General features: G+C 43.0%; 1 protein-coding gene across 5 annotated transcripts in view; it reads left to right on the plus strand.

Annotated features, from left to right (window-relative positions):
- Positions 1 to 625: 625 nt before the first annotated feature.
- The window catches only part of PAM (peptidylglycine alpha-amidating monooxygenase), a 162870-nt gene continuing 142181 nt past the window's right edge, over positions 626 to 21314 (plus strand). For 4 of the 5 annotated variants that reach the window (XM_066603028.1, XM_066603030.1, XM_066603032.1 and 1 more), the window contains exons 1-3: positions 626 to 759; positions 4150 to 4632; positions 12763 to 12883. In XM_066603028.1, the coding sequence (XP_066459125.1) occupies positions 4541 to 4632; positions 12763 to 12883 (213 nt within the window). In that variant the 5' untranslated portion in view covers positions 626 to 759; positions 4150 to 4540. Of the gene's footprint in view, positions 760 to 3533; positions 3638 to 4149; positions 4633 to 12762; positions 12884 to 21314 lie in introns of those variants that run through there. The other variant, XM_066603029.1, reaches the window with a different exon arrangement.

Consider the following 21314-nt stretch of genomic DNA (forward strand, 5'->3'; position numbering starts at 1 on the left):
GCGCTGTTTATGGTATAACCAGCCCTTCTCCTTCCCACACAACCCCTTGAAGCAGTTGCCATGGCTATCAATCAAGTTGCTGATTTCATTTTAATTGCTACAGGCAACTTTCCCACATTTCTCTTGGACATACAGAAAACTGCCCTTGTTGCCAGTAGCAACCAATCACAGCCCAGCTTTCATTTTGCAGAGCAGGTTTAAGGCATGAAAGCTGCGCTCTGATTGGTTGCTATGGGCAACGAGGACAGTCTGTCTGCTTTTCCCCCATTGTGCGTCAGTAGAGTGAGAAATAGAACAATACACCATACATTGTAAGAAATATTACTTTCTTTCATTTATTGATTTCACTCCTAATATAAATGAATAACATTTCACTTGGCAGACGGCGAACTCCGCTTTGGCAGTGAAATAAACAGGAAAAGAGCGGAACAGCACAAAAGACTAATAAACACAAGATTCCTTATAAATATATGAAAAGCTGAGCCTTCCATAATTAAAAAACACCAACTCCATCAATCATTCACTGACTAAAATAAAAACCGCCCGGCGCATCTATATTAGCTGCCCGTTCTTGAATAAAGTTCGCCGCACTTTGAATAATTCTTTGCTTGTCGCAAGTGCTTTTGGGAGTTGTAGTTTTCCCTGCCCGTGCTGCTTCCTTGTCTAAATGCACGTAGACCCGCAGCCACAAGAAGAAAATCAGGTCAAGCGTGAGGAGCCTCGGGGTGTTGGTGCCTGGGCGCTCGCAGACTGGGAGAGGTGAGCGGGGTTCGGGGTGCCCCCTCCGGGTTCCCCCGGGGGCACAGCGGGTCAGAGGTTCTGGGAACGAGCTGCGAGTTCACGTCCTGTGATTTTTTAAAAGTTGTGGTGGCGAGAGGCTGCTCCTCCTGTCAGTGCCAGGGTGCCGCAGCTGTATGCCAGGGCGGCGGGTACTATTCAGCCACTTGTCTCCTGTTCTTTGTAGAAGCGTGTGCTTACCTTCTCTATTTACTTACTGCAAGCTGGCACACCACTCCAGAGGTAAACCCTCCTGATTGCTGGAGTCATCCTGTGCCAGGGCTGCCATGTACTGCCAACTCAATCAGTGAAACTGCTAGCACATGGGCAAAATGTTGTCACAATTCAGAATTTTTTGGTCTTCTGTATCATTTTTTTCATTTTTATTTTTTGCAACTGTTTTGGGGAAATGGATGAAAAAATGGGTCGGCTATGTTCAGCCATCACCTCCATCTCCTGATTCCTGGCTCACTCGCCAAGTAACAGGGCATCCTTCCTGTCTATAAGCATCACTGTTCAGTATTTGCTAAGTATTCTTTTAATTATTTATTTATTTATTTTTTTTTAAAGGCAAAAAAATAAAAATGTAGGATGCATTCAATTTTGGCGTATGCATATTTCCGCCCGTAAATACGCAGCGTATTCGCGGACCAAAATACGCTTATTCCTTGTGTGTTTCTGCTATTAGCAGTTTTTTATACACATAAGTATGCAGCTTATTTGCATGCATAAAAAAAAGAAAAAAAAAGATTTTTAATATATATTATTCCCATTGATTTTGTGCTTAAACACTGAATTTTCGTACGCCCATTGATTTCAATGGGCTACAACGGTGCATAATAATACGCACTAAGATAGGATTTCCTGCATTTTTTTTTTTTTCCACGTGACTGAAAGCCATGAGAAAATAACGCAGCTCAGAATAAACCCATTGAAATCAATAGGCTATGTTCACAGCGTATTGTGCCCGTAAAAAATACGTTCATGATGTGCAGCGTATTTGCGCTTATGTGAATGAGCCCTTAGCCGCCCCCAAAAAACGTGAGATTTCCGCGGGATAAGCGCAGCTTAAAAACTTGCAGCTGCGGGTTTTGAAGCGGCTTCGCCACTTGCATCTCTGCTGCGGACGTTTCTCCCCATAGAGAGGAGAGAGGCCACTGCGGAAATGAAAAAAGAATTTACACGCCGTGTCTTTGTTTTCCGCGCAGCATGGCGGTTTCAGTGCACGTTTCCGCAGCATGTGGACGAGATTCTTGCAAAATCACGTCCACTTTGCTGGCTAATCCTTGGGATTAGGAGCAGTGGGTGGAATTGCCATGCGGGCATTCTGCATGGAAATTGCGCAGCAATTCTGTCCCTACGGTATATGCTTGTGACATGTTTGGTGAGAAGATTGCATCATATCGCATCACATGATGATCGCATGTAGTTTCAATAAAAAAATCAAATAGATGCACTTTTTTTTTGGAAATAACGTGCGAGATTTTTTGCGGATTCACAGAAATATAGATCATGCTGCAATTTCTCTTTATCGCTGCAAGAGATAACTCCCCCATGTTAATAGTCCCATTGCTGAGAATGGATTCTATTTTCATGTGAGTTTTGTGTGTAAATAATAAAATCACCCTAAGGCCACTTTTATGCAATATGACTTCTGGGCGCTTAAAGGGGGTGTTCCCATTCTGGAGATTCTATTTCAATGTGTTCAAAATCAAAAAACAATGCATTCACCCACAAGATGTTCATTACTAAAATGCTCTGTTTTCTAGATATTGCAGATATTGATTATTGTCATCAGGTTGTTTACTGCTGGTTGCCAGGGAAACAGTCCACCACTTCTGTGGAAAGAAACAGCAGAGGAGGGTGACGCTTGTGCACTTCTTCCATCTAAATCTGGTGGCCGGGATCTCAGGAGGGCATGTGCACTTCTCTTGGCCCGGCTACCGCTCTGCTAACTATAGTAAAGGGGCATTCACATGGGTGAGACAATCGTGCAAGTTTTGTCCATTGCAAGACTCACAAAGCTCACATGACCATATAACCCATTATTTGTAATGGGTGTATTTACTTGAGCGATGCTGTGAGACGGAAGATTAGCACCATATTCTATTGATTTGTGAATCTGGAACAGGGATATAACATGCAGATATGCGATCTCCTGCGCAGCACCCGGAACAATGTGCGCTGCGCTGTGCGAGTCGCACATGGGAATGTTGCTCTCACTCCTGTGAATGCATCATAACTTGTGTTAAAAATGCATTGCACTTGCATGCAGATTGAACAACACGCGAGTTCAATGCGTTTTTTTTGTTTGTTTGTTTTTTTCACTCTCCATTAGAAAATAATGGGTGATTCTTGAACATGAGTTGCCCAAAAGTAGGATATTTTGTGATTGATATATATATTTATATATATTTTTTTTTCTCTAAGCTGAACTCTCAGTCTGAGAGAAATCGCTCATGTGAAATAAGCTATTTAAATGAATGGTCTCTCTTCTGGTACGAGATCTGTCCATCTCTGAATCAGACAGAACGCCCGCAGGAATATCTGCTTGTGTGAATAGACTCTTAGAGCAGGTGTGTGTGATTGCTCCCTCTTCCTTGTTGCAGTCCATATACCGGTGACTTTTCTTTTAGGCTGTGCTCCATTGTGTAAATACTGAATCTATGGGGTGAGACGAGTCCAGCTGTGTCCGGGGTTTGTGTAGTCTCCTCCTTTCCTATCAGAGATCAGTTTGGTCATGTCACAGGTCTCCCTAGCGTCATCACTAAATAATGGTGGGAGTTCCTCTGTGCATCTGCAGAACCTCCCTTTTCCATTTCCAGTTAGTATTAGGAACTGAGGAGTGGGAGGAACGGAGGTGAGTACTTTGTCTTGTGCCATAAATGTCATAGCATGTTGTATCTGATGTTCTTGTCGTCATGTTACATACAAGAAGTAGATTTCCACTGTAGTACATTAATTTGTGAACACGGAGTGTCTGCTTCCATTTCTTGTGATGGCAGATGCTTAGATTGCACGTTCTTGGGTTCTCGCTACCACTGTTTATTCTAGATCTCTGGATTGCATCCTCTGTATTCTCCATTAACATATGTTTCCCCACAATAGACATAGAAGTTGCACAGTTTTACACAATGTATCTATAGAAATCCGGAAATGTTGCAATAGTGTGAGACAGACAGCTCAATCATTGTGTGCTGCTGGCTCAAGCCAAGACACACTGAGTGAAAGGAGATAGCAGCATGTAGTTTGTTAATGGGGTTGGGCTTAGGGTTCTCGAAGAGCAAATGTATTGAGGAACGTCAGCAGGGATTTGCTGAGGACTAATGGTATAATAGGTTAGTCATCCATTATATGCCCCTCTCTTTGCAGCCTCTCAATGAAGACCGATGCTGGTGTTTGCGTGATGTCACTCAAAGGGCTCTGTAATTGTGGGTGATCAGCAGAGGCGCGAGGTGTAAGCCCCTGGAGGAGACTGGCAATCAACTTCTGCTCCGTCACATTGTCCTCACTTTGGAAAGAGTTAAGAAAACTAACCTGAGTCTAATGACTATATTTCTGGATGATCAAAGGTAACTGTGTCGTCCGTCCGCCAGCGTGTTTTTCCCCAAACCGGAGAAGACGGATGAGCTGTCATCTACTTCTGGACACCTGAAGGGCTATCAGTAATGGAATAGTGGATTAATAGAGCTTTCTAATTGCCAGGATTACAACGCTGCCTTTAATTTTCTCCTGTAATAGGAGCTGGAACAGCAGGGTGGACATGGCCAGCATTATTAGCAGTTTCATTATACTATTTCTTATATTACAAGACAGCTGTTATTGTTTCAGGAGCCCCCTCTCTGTATTTAAAAGGTAAGCCATACATTTCTACTGTTTTCTTTATCAGAAGCATCATAGTAGCAATTGTAGATTTGTTTACAAATATTTATTTGTTGTTTAACTTTTTCTATTATTTATTGACAGTGTTATTCATATCATATTAGAGTATTCTGTATTATCACAAGTGACACATATTTGCCTTTTAATGCCTACACCCCTGACCAGAACTGAAAAACTGAGGTTTGATTGCTGTTAACTTCAATATCCCAATCACTCCTCACCTTGCCTGCTTGTCCTACTTACCCAATAGTGACACTACGGGGTTAAACAATTATTTTTCTTCTCACACTGCTTGCATATCAGTGAAGGCTTCTGCTATATGTATCTCCAAGTGTAGCATAAGAAAAGTGGGATTTAAAAAAAAAAAAAATTTTATTCTTTCTTGTATACAGGATTAGTGGTTCTGTTGTGCAGTCTTCTCATGTAATATTATTAGACTGCGCTTTATAATGTAAATATTTTATACGGCGGGACTGCTCTAGACACGTCGGTACTCCTCATACATTACACAGGATGCGACTACTATCCATCTGCTGCTTCTACAGTGTTTTCTCCTCAGCTCCTTTTAAAATCCGCACTCCCTGAAATGTCAGCATGTGCTGCACGCTTTCCTTTTGGATAATCATCCCTTAATTTGAAATTTGTCATCTGATACCAAGAAAATTGTATTTAAATCCCAGCCTTCGTTTCAGTCTCCGATTCTAAATGCATCTATCTCCATAATCATGCCATTAAATATTTATGTGTGCATATATAATTCACCACAGTGCCCAGAATATTTCGCTCCATATGCTACCACCTCTTCCCATTGTAAATGGTCTCCACTTTCCATTACTCATCCTCGGCTCGGCTTGCTACATAAACCATAAAAGAAAATAAACTTGAGAAAATATTTTGTTTCCTATATTACCAGCACTGTACGTCATCAAAAGAGGAAAGTTTTTGGTGTTTACTCCTTCTGAGCATGTTTGTAGCTGACACAGAAAGTAGACTTCTGTGTGTGTTCGTTCTATCGCAGTAGTTTTATTTGTAGGACTAATCCACAGATCAATCCTAATTACGGATTACCCAATAGACTCCACTGTGACATGCAAATAGCAAGATGAAACCATGCCTCTTCAGCACCACCTATTGGAAGGCAGCATTCCTGCAAGTCAATGTCAGACCTCTTAAGAAGCCTTGTAGCAATGACTGGGAGTATAAGGCAAAGTCAACCATATACAGATGGCAGTTTCAGGGTGATTGCCCCTCATCGGTCATTATTACAAAGCTTGCTAAAAGGTCTGATATTGACTTGCAGGAATGCTGCCTTCCCACAGGTGGTGCTGTAGAGGTGTTATTCCATCTTGGCATTTGCACATTTCCTAGAGGAGCATGAATGGCCTCATAAGTCTCATCACACCTTCTAGGGGCTCTCGGGAAGGAGAAACGATACCCTTCCCACTGAGATAACACAGTATATTATGGGTTCTCTATCTCCTCGTATTAATTCTCTTGGAGTTGCTACTTTAGTTCCTTGACAACCCGGTTAAGGTAATTATAATGAACATGTCACACTTCTTTCCCTAGTGTGGAAAATGTACCTTTTTAAATATAAGGCTCTGTTGAAACTTGTTCAGTGGTTCTGTTTAGAAGGGAAACTATTATGCATTGTCAGATCTGAGGCACAATTGATACCACCGACGCCCGATGGACCCCATTGAACTACAATAAGGTCTGTCAGGTTCCATCATTTTGGCAGGAAAAAGGGTGATGCAGCGCTATTCTTTCTGCCAAATTTACTTAAACTGATGGAGACATGGAATGGAGTGGGAACATGGCCTAAGGCCGGCTGCACGTGGGCATGCCAGGTTCCGCATGCGGAATCCGACTGTGACCCTGGCCGGTGACCCACGCGTACATGCTTTTTTTTTTTTTTTTTCTTCAATAGGCCCCCTGCACACGGGCGGAAATTCCACGGCGGAATTTCCCGCAGAATTTCCGCCCAGGCCCGCCTGCATAGATAATGCGACCCATCCTAGGCAGATGGGCGTGATTTGTCCGCGTGAAAAAACACAGAAAACAAATTGCGGCATGTTCTATTTTTTGTGCGGGTCTCACAGCGGCTCACACAGAAATGTCAGCGCTGACTGGCCGGCTCCTCTGCGCATAGCAAAGAATAAAGACGCCAGGAGCGAGTAAAGCCGCAGGCCTCTGCAGGGGCAAGGGACCGCATCCCGCTGCGAGAATTCTCTCAGCGGGATCCGACCCGGCCGTCTGTAGGCGACCATATTTGTTTTTCATGTGCTGTCGCTAGGCGATAAGGCGGATAGCTGCAGCCTATATGCAATGAAAATTGTGTATGGGATATGGGTCGGATGGCCTCCATTGACTTTAGTAGAGACCATCCATGTGAAGTCCGCAGCAAAATGGAGCATGCTGTGATTTTTAACATTTATTTGTTTTTTCCCTCCATATCCATGAGTGTGAGGGGAAAAGCGATTGTACATGCTTCATAATGCTCGCAGGTCGTCCGCGTGGACGGCGACCACAGATTCCACAGTAGGAATCCAGTCGTGTGAAGCCGGCCTTAGTGCGCTTTTCTCTTCCATAAATATAGATAGGTGTTAGTTTTTGTTTTTTTTTTGTACTTTTGCTTTCTCAGGTATATAGTAGAAAGGTAAGAGTGAACAGGTTTTCCGGACCTCAGAATGGAATCTTGTAAATCAAACTATACATACTATTCTCTTTTAAAGGGCCACGCCGGTAATTGATTTTATTTTTTATTTTTTCCTTCATGATGTAGCTATCTCCCCAGTTTATGTATATCCAGTAGTGTTACCTTGGTTGGTTATTCTTTACTATCTGAAACTCTTTGCCACTTTCTACTTAGATGCTCATGTGATCTGTATTCTGATCAGCTGATGCTGATCACACAGATATAATAGAAGACATCACAGCTCATCCTTCTGACTGTATACTTATGGTCTGTAGCTTATTTAGGTTAATATATAAGGTAATGGCTGATCGCAGCTATTAACCCTTTAAATGCCTCTAAAAGTTTGGGAGTCCCGTAGCACCCCCCACCCCCCACGGTGAGACTGCAGGAAGTCATGCGGGTGTCATGGCAGCCAGGGTCCTCCTGAAAGGCCCCAGGGCTGTCTCGGCAGACTGCTCATCAAGCCATCCCCGTGGGGTGGCTTGATAAGACTGCCTGTCAGGTCGCCGTATGATGTAATGCTACAACATTACATTATACTGCAGGAGCGATCAAAGCATGGTTAGTTGTGGTTCCCTCCCTCTTTTTTTGCTTAAAAAAAGAGCAATAAAGTTTTACTAATTATAAAAAATAACAGTTTAAATCACCCCCCCCCTCTTGTCATATTTATAATAAAAAAATCTAAATCATAAAGCAAAAATACATATTTGGTATCGCCGCGTCCGTAAAAATCCAATCTATTAAAGTAGCGCATTATTTACCCCGCACGGTGAACGTCCTCTGAAAAAATAAAGAACGCGAAAAATGCACTTTCAGTCACCCTGTCTCCCAGAAAAAAAGAGATCAAAAAGTCGTATGTACTCCAAAATGGTACCAACGTAAACTACAGGATGTCTCGCAAAAAATGAGCCCTCAGTTATTGCGCACAGAAGATGGCGGCAGAAAATAAGTTAAAAAAATTAAATGTCTTTTGAAAAGTAGTACAGCAAAAAAAAAACTATACAAGTTTGGTATTGTAATAATCGTACTGACCCATAGAATAAAGTTATCATGTCGTTTTTGTTGCAGTTTGTCCGCCATTGAAACAAGGCGCACTGAAAGATGGCGGAATGTCTTTTTTATTTTATTTATATTTTACTCCAGTTAGAGTTTTTTTAAAAGTTTTGCAATACATTATATGGTACATTAAATGGCACCATTAAAAAATACAATTGGTTAGGAAAAAACGAAAATGGGGGTGGAGGTCCGCATCATTTAAGGGGTTAAATGCTCACACCCTCTCATCCAGCACAGGGGCTCCAGTCACAGCTGCTCAGACCCCGGTAGTGGGAGGAAGATAAATACACTTGTATTGTTATCTATCTTCATCCCACAAGTCTCTCAGCCTATCCCCATAGGCATAAACTGGTTGGTAGCGCCTCCATAGAAATCTGGCAGTTTCTGGAAGAACCTTATATGGGCTACAAATAACACCAGACTATGCAGACACCACCTCTTGCATTTGCTCCACCTTTCTTTCTTTCACTTTCTTCACCTCCAGAACCTGCTAGTTGTCTTGGGCAGGTGACTGCTCAGCCAATCATAGGAGTCAGTGGTGATAATGTCATGGATGGCAGTTTACTGCTGACGTCTGATTGGCTGACCGATCACCTGCACAATAAACTGCAGACAAACTCGGCCAGCTTCTTCTGGGGTTGGAGAGCGATGTCTGGGGCTTCTGCACTGGGCTGGAGACCGTGTAAGGAGGCGAATTTGCCTTATTCCTTTATTTTACATTTCATGGCCTTAGTATTTTTGTGAGACCTATTTTTAACTTTTTTTTTTTTTTTTTTTTTTTTAACTTGAAGGTGTCGCTCTGAAAGTTGTGAATAGCTATACTGTCTAGTAATGTGAGGAGGTTCATATTGGTTTTCATTAAGCTTTGCTGAATTCCTGAATAGTCTTGGTACACTAAGGGCTCTTTCACACGAGCGTATATCGGAGGCTGTTTTCACAGCCAGCTGATATATGCTACCATCTAATGCATTGGATTCCAATGCATCAGATCAGACATGCACTTTTACACTGGGTAGAAAAGATAGTTCTGGAACTATCTTTCCCAGCCGAAACACGGCCGCTGCCATAGACTCTTATGGGAGCCAACTACAGCTGCCGGTGATGGGGGGTGGGAGGGAGTTTAGCAGCGTGACTGCTAAACTCACTCCCCCTTATCTCCTTCTCTCGGTCCTCTCCCATTGATAGCTGCCGACAAGGGGCGGAGAGGGGGTGGGAGCTTAGCATACTAGCTCCCGCGCCATCCCACCTCCTCCCCTGGCTGAGGAAGGGGGAGACAGATTAGCAGAGCTAAACTGTCTCCCCCCACCCCCTCCTCCTTCCCCGCCCAACGGCATTGCGGGCTTGGCGTGTATGCGGCGCCTTGGCCGTCTGAACAGGCACACAAACGTTTGCTTTGCGCGCCTGTTCACGCGTGTTTACGGTGCTAGCAGGCAAATGTAAAAATGCAGACGTCCGTGTGAAAGAGCTCTAAGGCTCATTCTAGGTCGTTAACTTTCATTCAAAAAAACAAATGAACCTTTATTTGCACTTTTACTTTAATAAACTGCCTGTTTACACGGGCGGATCATTAATTGATTTTATTTATTTATTCTTTAATACCTGCATGATCCAAACGATGAACGAATTCTTGTTCACCTTTCAGATCGTGCAGGCATTTACAGTGAATTGTTATCATTCAGATGCCCGTGAGCCAGTGAGAATCTGTGTAAAAGGGCCCTAAATGCCCATTTAGACACGATATCGCTCAAAATTCGCTCCTCATCCATCTTTTGAGCGACAATCGTTGCGTCTAAACGCACGGCTGTTGTGTACTTTTTGTGCACTTTTCGCTGATCGCTAACTTTTAGCTTGCTAAAAGTCAATGATCAGCCCTATCAGGGCGCACACTGAGTTTTCAGTGGGATACCACTGATACTATTGTTTCAGCTGGCATCCCAATTAGAGAACAAATCACAAGTATGCTGAAGACAAGCGGTTCAGCCTCTCTTCTGCATATGCCACTCGGAGGAATCAACTGTATACTAGCTGTGCGCTCCGAGAAGAAAATGGCTGTATACAAAACACAAGCAGCCCCACTTGTCTTCTGTATACCCCGCTTGGAGCGCTCAGCTGTATACCAACTGTGCGCTCCGAGAAGAGAACAGCTGTATACAGAAGATGGCGGTCCTGCTTGTCTTCTGTATACAGCGTGAGCCTTCATTTACCTATTAATAAGTAGCTAATTAGCTACTTAACAGCTTATGCAAAGTGAATGCTCAAAATTGTCTGTCATTCAAACTGTCGTTTGATTGAATTTTGAACCATCATCTTGCTGTGTAAATGCACACAACAATTCGCTCAAAAGATGCAAGATGGGCGAATTTTGAGTGAGAATTGTCTAAATGGGCTTTTATTGTTATCAATGGATTATAGCCTAGGTAGTTGCTATAAGGTTTCTGTATACTAGTATAGTCCATAATATATATTAGAGGTGAGCGAGTATACTCGCTAAGGCACATTACTCGAGCGAGTAGTGCCTTAGCCGAGTATCTCCCCGCTCGTCTCTAAAGATTCTGGGGCCGGCGGAGGGCGGGGAGCGGCGGTGGAGAGCGGGGAGGAACGGAGGGGAGATCTTTCTTGCCCTCCCCCCTGCTCCCCACCGCAACTCACCTGTCAAAAGTGATACTTTCTAGAATATTGCTGAGGCGCAACTGACCTAAATGTAAATGATTTGTCACTTTGTTTCTGTGACTTGGCAGGACTTGAGCAAAATGACTCTTAAAATAGCCAGCCCATTGCATAGTGGTTTTTGAGGCCTGCAGACGTGTTATGACTGATTTAGACACCGATTATCACTCAAAAGGTGACTTTTAAGCGATAATCGTTGTGTGCATTTTTAGCGCAAGGTAATTGCTCAAACGGCAGTTTGACAGCTTTGAGTGCTAACTTGGCGCTCCGAGCAGGGTATGCAGAAGACAAGCGGGGCCACTTGTCTTCTGCATCCAGCTGTTCTCTGCTCGGATCGCCCGGGTGTCATACAGCTGGAGCACTGTGTTCTTCATACCCCGGCTGTGTTCATGGAGTGGGATACAGCTGAAACAATAGTACCAGCTGTATCCTGCTGTGAACTCTGGATTAGGCTGATCATTGTCTTTCAGCATGCTGAAGGAGAACGATCAGCGACTTGTTAACGAAAACTGCATGATGTCTGTTGTGTCTAAACCATCCAAGAATTGGGCAGTTGGATTTCAACTGCCCGATCTCTTTGTTCTTGGAGATGGACTCCACTGGCAGCGGCTTATCTGCTGCTTTCTTCATTCTCTACACTCAGAGCACACTCTGCTGAGGAGTATATAGGGGTGTTGGGCAAAGGAACTGTTCTTCCTTGGCCCACGACAAACTTAAAATTAATCTTTCTTTTTCAATAAACCCCTTTAACTTTATGCTACTAAACATAATGTTGCATAAAACTGCAAGATTTTAGGATTCTTTTTTTTTTTTTTTATAAATATAGATTGTAACTAGAGATGAGCGAACGTACTCGTTTCGAGTAATTACTCGATCGAGTACCGCTATTTTCGAGTACTTCAGTACTCGGGTGAAAAGATGCGGGGGGAGGCGTGGCGGCGCGGGGGGTAGCAGCGGGGAACAGGGGAGCACTCTCTCTCTCCCTCTCCCCCCCCCCCCCCCCCCCGAATCTTTTCGCCCGAGTACGGAAGTACTCGAAAATCGCGGCGCTCGAAAAAGGGGCGTGGCCGAGTACGCTCGCTCATCTCTAATTGTAACTGAAAATTTAAAAAAAAATCACCAAAAAATTCTTTAAAAAAATGTTGAACACATAAATGTGATTTATATACTGCATCAATTTCTGATGACCTCTTCCATATTTTAGTGTTTTAAATACTTTGGATTTAAGTGAAAACCCACTGATGGCCTAGCCTTAGGAAAGGCTACTAATTTGTGATTGGTGGGTGGTTTCTGGGGTTTGGACCCACACTAATCGGCACGACAAAGATGATTCATTTACCCTTTGTGTAAGAAGCAGCATCCTAAGTTGCAGAGCCACGTTACCTTGTCCATCAGGTAAAGTTGTGTAAACTCTTAATATTCAGTTTAAAGCAAAATATCCGAATCCCCCTTCTTATGAGTTCACTTCTAAGCACATTCATGAAGGAGTCGATGGCTGGCTTGGTAGTTTGCAGACTTCACATACTTGTTGTTTGGGAGCGTGATACATGTTACCAGGTTGGCTGCTTTTTTCATGCATTCATTAAAATAATGTGCTGTAGGCACTTCACTAGGTTCTTACAGTTCTGTCTACTTTAAGAGCAACACAAAATAATCTATTTATACTGATTTTCTTTGCACAGGCATCAGGAATCACCCAGTACCCTTGCAAATGGATGCTCTGGACCAACAAGGCCTGTTACTTCACCAGACTCTTCAGACTTTACTCTGGATATACGAATGCCGGGGGTAACGCCAACAGAGGTGAGTAGGTTGTTCTCTATTTGTATTGGTAGTCATGTGTATGGGACTTGTAAAGCTCCGAATCCCTTGTGACCCGACTAAGGACATCATGTTCTTAATGATAGGACTCCTCAACAACAGTTGGCAAGTTGCACCGTACGGACCCTTGGGCAGTATGCTTCTTGTTTGCATTCACATCCTCTTGGAAGCTGCCTCCCCCTTAATCTTCCAGCTTTATACTAAAATATATTATGTATAAAACTATTGTAACAAACACGGTCTCTAATGGGAAACTTGCCTTAGGCAGTATTAAAACCACTTTAAAATGTATTCATAATATGCTGGATTATATTTCATATTTTATACCAGTAGTGGCCATTAAGTAGATTGCGATTTATCGGTAGACCTCAGTTGGGACCAATGATGCTGATGTTAGGCCACTAGGCTGTTTTCTATGTGGCTTCAACACAGAAGTAGGAAACCAATAGGCCTGTGTCTTGTCACCATATTCATATCTCACAAGAAGCTCAGAGCAGGACACAAAGGAGTAGCATCAAAGATTATGGCTGTGGGGCAAGTGCAACAATTAAAAGGAGACTTTCACCCTAGAAAAGCACCATAAACTGTTTTGTTTTTTTTTGTTTGTTTTTTTTTTCTGTACTGTTCACCAGGGAAGATCGTACATGGTCTGAAAATCTGACTTTTCATACCACCGTGCGCACGTACTCCTATAGCATATGGAGAGGAGATGCAGAGGAAGAAAGGGAGAAATTCATACAGAGATACATCTGTAGCTTCTAGTAAGCATTTTATCTCACCGTAGGACAGGATTCCCAACTACATTGCTCAGTACTGCTGTATAGTGTCCTCCATGCTGCTGTTGATTCTACAATTAGGTAGGGAGCAGGCTCTCCACTTCTCTGTGTTCTAGACCTGAGCTTCAGGAAAGCTGACGGGTACAATTTGCATCTACAGGCTAAAAAATGCAGTATACCGGCTATATAATGGCCTAGAATTCTGTTGATAATCCTGATACAAATAGACTACCACACACACCTCTTATTGTGGGAATAAAAGGAATCTACTATCCTATTAGGCCGGCTTCACACAACTGGGTCGGATTCCAGCTGCAGATTTACCACACCATCTTTTAGCGATGGCGCGGGTACCTGTGGCCTCTACACAATGTTAATTGCATACGGGCTGTGGGTCAGACATCCTCCATCGACTTCAATGGAGGCCTGCAGCAAAATAAAGCATGCTTCAATTTTTCCCCTGCTCGCAGAATACACAATTCGTATTTGAGTGTGAGCGAAAAAACAAAAGTACATGCCTTTCAATGTGTGCGATTTGCTGCAAATCCTTCTTGCGGATTCCGCAATAGGAATCTGGTCCTGTGAAGCTGACTTTAGGCTGCATTTACATGTGGTATTTTGTTGAGGTTTTTAAAAAAATGCTTGTATGTTTTTTTTGTTTTTTCTTTAAATTTTTTAAATTTTTCTTTTTTTAAACAGCATGTGGCTTTTAATTGAAAGAACCATAATTAAAAACCACAACAAGAACTTAATGTGTGAATACCACTTTATGGAGACAGTGCTGCTGAAAAAAAAATGCAAGAACATAACTGTTCCAAGTCCCCTGCTAAATAAACTACTACAGGTTTCACAAAAGTGGTAGACCCCATACCAAAAAAAAAAGTTTAGCCACTCCTAACTTGCATAATCTGCGTTCATCAACAATATATGCTGTAAACAGTCCAGAACTACATTGTAAAGGTAAAGTTACACAAGACGATTATCACAAAGGTGATTTTTGGGCTGTAATCGCCCCTTATACAAAACTAAAAATCAAGTGACTTAATTGCTCGTGTAAGCAGGCAGTCGTTCCACTATAAAGCACAGGAGCAATAGTCGGCGGTCGTCCTGTGTAAAGTTACCGTAATTCTCATTGACCTGTCATGACAATCCTCCATTGATTGTCCAATGTAGTAGATCCATATCCATTCCATTGCTTTCCTTCTGCATCGTAGCTGTGGACAGTAACTTGGATCTAGTTGGGTTGACCATGCCACACCACTAGCGAAGAACCCTGAAGGGTGGTCAATATACACCAAGGCGAAGCATGTTAATTTACCTGGAAGTAGCAACACTTTCTGATGCCTGTGCAAAGTCTGATTAAAAACATAATGGTGTAATAACATACCGTCTTATGCACTACATACACAAGCTGCTTTTTTAACTCTTGCATTCTACCAGAGGGGTTTAGTCCGTAAGTCTGACTAATAAACCTTTCTACACCTAGAAGGGCTGCAGCCTGAGAGGAAGAGGTCTGTTGTTGTCATGCTGCAGTAGGTGATGACTCATTGTTGCAGATGGAAGGTTTTTTTTTACTTTATGAAGGAAATAAAAGGGATCCCATTAGTGAAGGAAGAGGGAAAGGAAACTAGAGGCTCATTTGTTTCCCTGTAGACCTTCAACCACTGCGCGATAAAATGTATGCAGAACATTAGGAGTCTGCACACAGAAGCTTCTTTAATTGGGCTCCACAATCTTTTCATGCTACACCAGGCATGCAATGTCTTATGCAATGATTAAGTAGCACAGTAATTCTTCCAGATAACTTAAATACAGCCTGATTGAAACTTATTTTTCATGTTGACAAGGGATGTTGAAGCACTGCTCGCTGTGCATCTGTGCCGCTCTCGGGTTTGCTTTTCGTTGTTTTGGATGGAAAACTTAAAGTTTTTAACTATTATAATATTTCCATCCCTCCGTAAATGTTGTTACAAAATACAGTATATACTTCCACAAGCAAAGATCAAAATGCCCTTCTCTGTCTCCTGGTGTGTTATTCTACCATTGTCCGCTATCACATGAACCTACCTATTGTATTTTGTATTTTTTTTCTTATTTAAAAGCTCAGGGTTTGATAGAATAATATCAAACTGATATTATTGGGTAGTTCCCTTGGTATAAATACAGAACAAATAGTATGTAAATTTAGGGACTATTTAGACACAACGATTATCGTTCAAAAGCCATCTTTTGAGCGTTAACCGCTGCGTCTAAAGGCGCACCCATCGTGCACTTTTCGTGTATTATTCTTGCATCGCTGTCTTCAGTCTGCTTGAAGTCAGCGATGTGCCTCATCAGGACCACACACTGAGTTCTCAGCGGGATAGCGTTGATAGTATCCTTTCAGCTGCTATCCCGCTCGAGAACAAAAGAGATGAATGCAGATAACAGACATCCAGCTGTTATCTGCATTCAGCGAAGGGCTTCATTTGCACGCTAATAAACTCTTAAATAGCTGAGTAGCTACTTAAGAGGGCTTCAACCATTAAAAATAATAACTTTATTGATTAAAACGCATGGATGCGTTTTAATCAATAAAGTTATTATTTTTAATGGTTGAAGCCCTCCTCTATATCTACAGTTTCTCATGACGTTTAGCCGGTTGCCAACGACCATCTGAGGACGGAGCTCCCGCTGGGAAACAGTTTTTGTTTTTTTTTGTTTTGTTTTTTTTTTTTTGTTTTTTTTCCCCCCTGTACCGGAGGCACTGCTGGTGAGGTGAGCCCCTTCTCATATTTAAAGGGGTTGTCTTGCGGCAGCAAGTGGGGTCATACACTTCTGTATAGCCATATTAATGCACTTTGTAATATACATCGTGCATTAATTATGAGCCATACAGAAGTTATTCCCTTACCTGCTCCGTTGCTAGCGTCCCCGTCGCCATGGATCCGTCTAAATTCGCTGTCTTCTGGCGTTTTTAGACGTGCTTGCGCAGTCCGGTCTTCTTCCTGGTGAATGGGGCCGCTCGTGCCGGAGAGCTGGTCCCGCGTCGTCATCGTAGCCCCGCCCCGTCACGTGTGCCGATTCCAGCCAATCAGGAGGCTGGAATCGGCAATGGACCGCACAGAGCCCACGGTGCACCATGGGAGAAGACCCGCGGTGCATCGTGGGTGAAGATCCCGGCGGCCATCTTGGAGAAGGAAGAAAGAAGTCGTCGCAGAGCGGGGATTCGGGTAAGTGATATATATATCTAATTTTTTTTTAAATTTTTTTAACCCATCCCTTGGGTTTGTCTCGCGCTGAACGGGGGGCCTATTGAAAAAAAAAAAACCCCATTTCAGCGCAAGACAACCCCTTTAACTTTTTTTGCTTAGCTAGCGTTTATGCAAAATGATCGCTCAAAGCTGTTGCTCAATGTGACGTTTGATTGAATTTTGAGCAATCATCTTTGCGTCTAAATGGGCCTTTAAAAAGGACATGTAATAAGCCAGAGAGAAGTCCTATCTAAATAAAAGATGGTCACAATCTGCTGCTCGTACGAAAGAACTTGATCTTCCACAGATTCGGCCAACGAAGCTGAAGGGCAGATCGAAGCAATCTTTATTTTGTGCTGTCTAGTAACAAATACATGACTGGAGCTTGGGTGGAAATGTTGGTGCTTCCCATATGTGCTACAATGATATGGAGTGATGTGTTCTGGACTTGTCTAGAGGAGAGATCCCAGCGTTTTCTCACTTGCAATCCACTTTCAAATCTGGAGTCGCTCAGGATTTCAGAGAAAACCGCTTATTAAAGATATAACGAAATTCGTCTTGAAAGAAACTAAGTTACGATGCTTACAGTTTCGGTGACTTTAAGCCAGAGAGCCTCTTTTCATACTCGCTTGATTCTCCAGCTTGACTTTTTTCTCAAAAGGCTGTGCACGCACTTCCATAGAGATGAATGGGGAATGTGCATGCACCGTCTTCTGAAGAGTCAAGCTTGCTGTGCGCACTGACTTCTCTGGGGGACACAGCAGGAAAGTAAGTCGGGTGAATATGAAAAGAAGCTCCCCATACTCTACAACCCCTAAACTATATGCACCATAATTTAGTTTATGGTGCTTCTAGTTGGTGACAGGTTCCCTTGTAACATATTGTACCATTTAAAGGGATGTTCACCATGGACTACATGGTAGCCTGGTGATCAGAATGACAAACAGTTGAGCTTGGCTGAGCTACCCTGTTTTTTTTGCAACTTTTGTAGCAGTCAATTGGTGTTACACAAATAGTGTAGCATTGCAAGCTACACTGATCCCACAGCTTCTGAGGTATGGCAACAGCGCTGCTCACTGGTTTGCATAACTTCTATTGATTTCTGAGGGAGTTACGGAAACCATGTATCTCAGCTGTTTCCATCATTCTGGCTACGCCCAGCCACCGTATGCAGGGTGGCGGGAGGCATTGGGAGTCTCCAACTAAAGATAAGCGATGCACGGATCCCGGGATTAGCCAGCAAAGTGGATGAGATTTGCAAAAATCCCGTCCACTTGCTGCGGCCAAGCCGCGCTGAAATTGACATGCCGCATGAAATTCAAAGACACGACATGTCAATTCTTTCCCTGTTTCTATGGCGGCCTCTCTTCTCTCTATGGGGGGAGATGGCCGCAGCGAAGCTGCTCCAAAACCCACGGCCTTGCATTTCTCTCACGGTATTTCCGTGCAGTCATTCCGCTGGATTTCAGTCCTGTTCTCACAGAGCGGATTCTCAGCAGAAATCTTGCGGCTTGGCCGCAGCAAAAAAACGAGAGATTTCTGCTGGGAAAATCGCTGCTGCAAAACCCGCGGCGGAAAAAAAAAAATGGACATGCTGCGGTCGGCTAATCTGCGCCGCAGCGGCGGCTTCTGCCGGCTTAGCCGCAGCAGATTTGCCGTCCCACGTGGACGAGATTTCTGAGAAATCTCGTCCACATGGCTGGCTAATCCCGGGATTAGCGGCCACATGCGGTTTTGCCACGGCGAAATTCCACGGCAAATCCGCCCCATGTGAACCCAGCCTTAATTTTCCACTGAAGTTTGAGGTGGGAACACCCTTTTAAGCATAAATGTTAGGGTTTTGCCAATCCTATTTCCAATATTAAGTAGTTTTAGGACACAGCTGCTGGTTGAGGAACACTAGTCAAGAGAAGAAGTCCAAAACCAGAAAAAAAGACCTTGGTTCCATATGACAAGGTCACCATGAATCCGATTCCTTCTGTGATGAGATGCATAGGAAGCAAAAGTGAATGTGAAGTCTAAACGGACAACAAAAAGGCAAATTATGGCAGTGAGTAGTCGACTGTTTTACTGCTACCTATGTAACTTTGTCTAAACTTAAACATAGCCCTTAAAAAAAAAAAAAGTCTCTACAACAGTGGGATTTTCATCCCAGAATATCGAAATAAACATATGAGTGGTAGTCAAATGATATAGACCGAAAGAGAAAATTAAAAACAACATTCCCGTGTACGTGGGTAAGGTGGGCTTATAAACTATGTACAGTTAATATACCGTACAAACACCCCCACACCCCCAGACACAGCAGTTTTCCTTTTAAGACCGTCATTGAATGAAGGTTCGTAGGTGAACTGGAAATTGCTCTCAAACAATAAAGTTTTATCTGCTGTCCTTAACGTAATCCAGATCTGTTATTCTGGCAGCCATGCGAGACGCCTATCTCACAAGCTGGGAGCCGATTCCCATTCATAGCTTTTCTCACCAGGAGCCAATATGATAAGGACCTGTTACTGAAACACTCATGTCTAGAAATAGCTCCGAAAATTTCTTTATCAGCCAGAAGAGTTTTAAAAATAGATAGGATATGGAAACGCTAACAAAGCAATTAAGTCACAGCGAATCTACAAGCTCTGAATATCGATGGAATGGGATAGTCACGCAAGAGAATTTGGCCCTTGCAGCCGTGCAGAATTATTGGAGATTTGTCCTATCAAATGCGGTCCCATTCTGTTTCTGGTTTTTCATTTTTTTTAATTTTTTTTTTCCGTGGAAACCTTTTTTTTTTTTTTTTTTTGCTCTACTATGCAATTAAAAATAAAATGAATGCAAACTATTGTACTTCTTTAGCAGAGGCTTTTAAAACTCCTGAATGGTAGGGCAGTCCTAGGGTACTTTTATACGGGCCAGTTATTGGCTTAAGAATCGCTGAAATAAGTCATTTTTAAGCGATACTTGTCCCTCATAAATGCAGGACCCAACAGGGTAATAAGTGAGATACCGCACTATAGTCTCTTCATTTCATGTCACTGAAAATAAAGTGACTAGTGAGCGACTTCTCACTTGGTGTAAACAGGCAGTTGTTCATCCATGAAAGGCTGACTGTTCAGTGATGGGAGGCGAGCAGCTGGAAGAGATCTCTGGCACGCTCTGCCTTCATTCAATGAACAACTATCGCTCTTGTGTGAAAGGAGCGGAGCGCCAGTCGTAGGGACAACTGTTGGGTGCTTCTATGCCCGACAGTCACCCCATGTAAAAATACCCTCATGTCGTTGTCTAACCTGCCATAAGGTAATCCCAAAACTGTAGATGGAACATTATGGCAGCTCTATTTTCCCTTTTGATGGGCCTAGATAAAAAAGGGCCTGGACCCACAAGGGCAATGACAAGAGCAAAAAAGTAATAGTATAGAGCCAGCAAAGCAGTGTCTACAGGAGTCACAAGTTAGAACTAGCAGCGGTCACAGCTTTTTTTTTTTTTTTTGGGGGGGGGGGGGGGGGTGTAAAAATGTCATTTTTACAATTGTCTTTTTGGGGATTTATCTTGACAGCATTCACTGTGGTGGTATGAATAATGTTGGCATTTTTCTGCAGGTTGTTACAATTTACAGCATTACTAAGTAGTTTTTCATTTGCTCTTCAGAGAAGCATATATAGACCTTCTACCATCACCTATCTTAAGAAAAGGCACTCCAAAAATGAAAGGGAACTTGTCACTGGCTTTATTCTGTCCGTACATGAGCAACATAAACCTAGGACAAGCATGGACAGCGCCCCCGTGTATATTTTAGCTCTCCACCTATATATAAATGCAGAGAGAGCGGTCAGTCTACATGAAGAGCCCGCCGTGGCTTGTCTCTGTGACTTCCAAGTCCATCTTCAAACTGTGCAGTGTTTCAGAATAAGCATTCCTGTACATACCTGTCCCAGGATTATGTGTGTGGTTTGGCAGCATGAACCTGGTGACTGGTTCCTTTTAATTCAGTGACTGCTGGGATGCTATGTGATGATAGAAGTCCAAAGTAGAGGCTGTAGTGCTTGCCCAAGTTGCACAGCTTTTTCATACGGCTGCTAAGTGACGGTGCCTGGAGTTGAGACCCATAGATCTGATATGGATTATCTATTCTAAATATAAGTTAACAATCTTTAAGGATACCTTTACATGGGATGACTGGGCACTTAAAGGTACTTACTAGAAATGCAAGCTACCCCATATCCACAGGTGGTGAGACCCCCACTGTTCCCAAGATTGCATGTCCAATTTATCCCATCCTCCTCACTGTGAGCTTACTACACCCCTTGAAGTGAGGAGGAGATTGAGATGCCCAACATAGTAACATAGTATTTTAGGCTGAAAAAAAGGCGTGTGTCCATCCAGTTCATCCTATTACACCCCCTGCCCCCTTCC

The sequence above is a fragment of the Eleutherodactylus coqui genome, chromosome 5 (genome assembly GCF_035609145.1).
Source record: "Eleutherodactylus coqui strain aEleCoq1 chromosome 5, aEleCoq1.hap1, whole genome shotgun sequence".
Taxonomy (NCBI): Eukaryota; Metazoa; Chordata; class Amphibia; order Anura; family Eleutherodactylidae; genus Eleutherodactylus; species Eleutherodactylus coqui.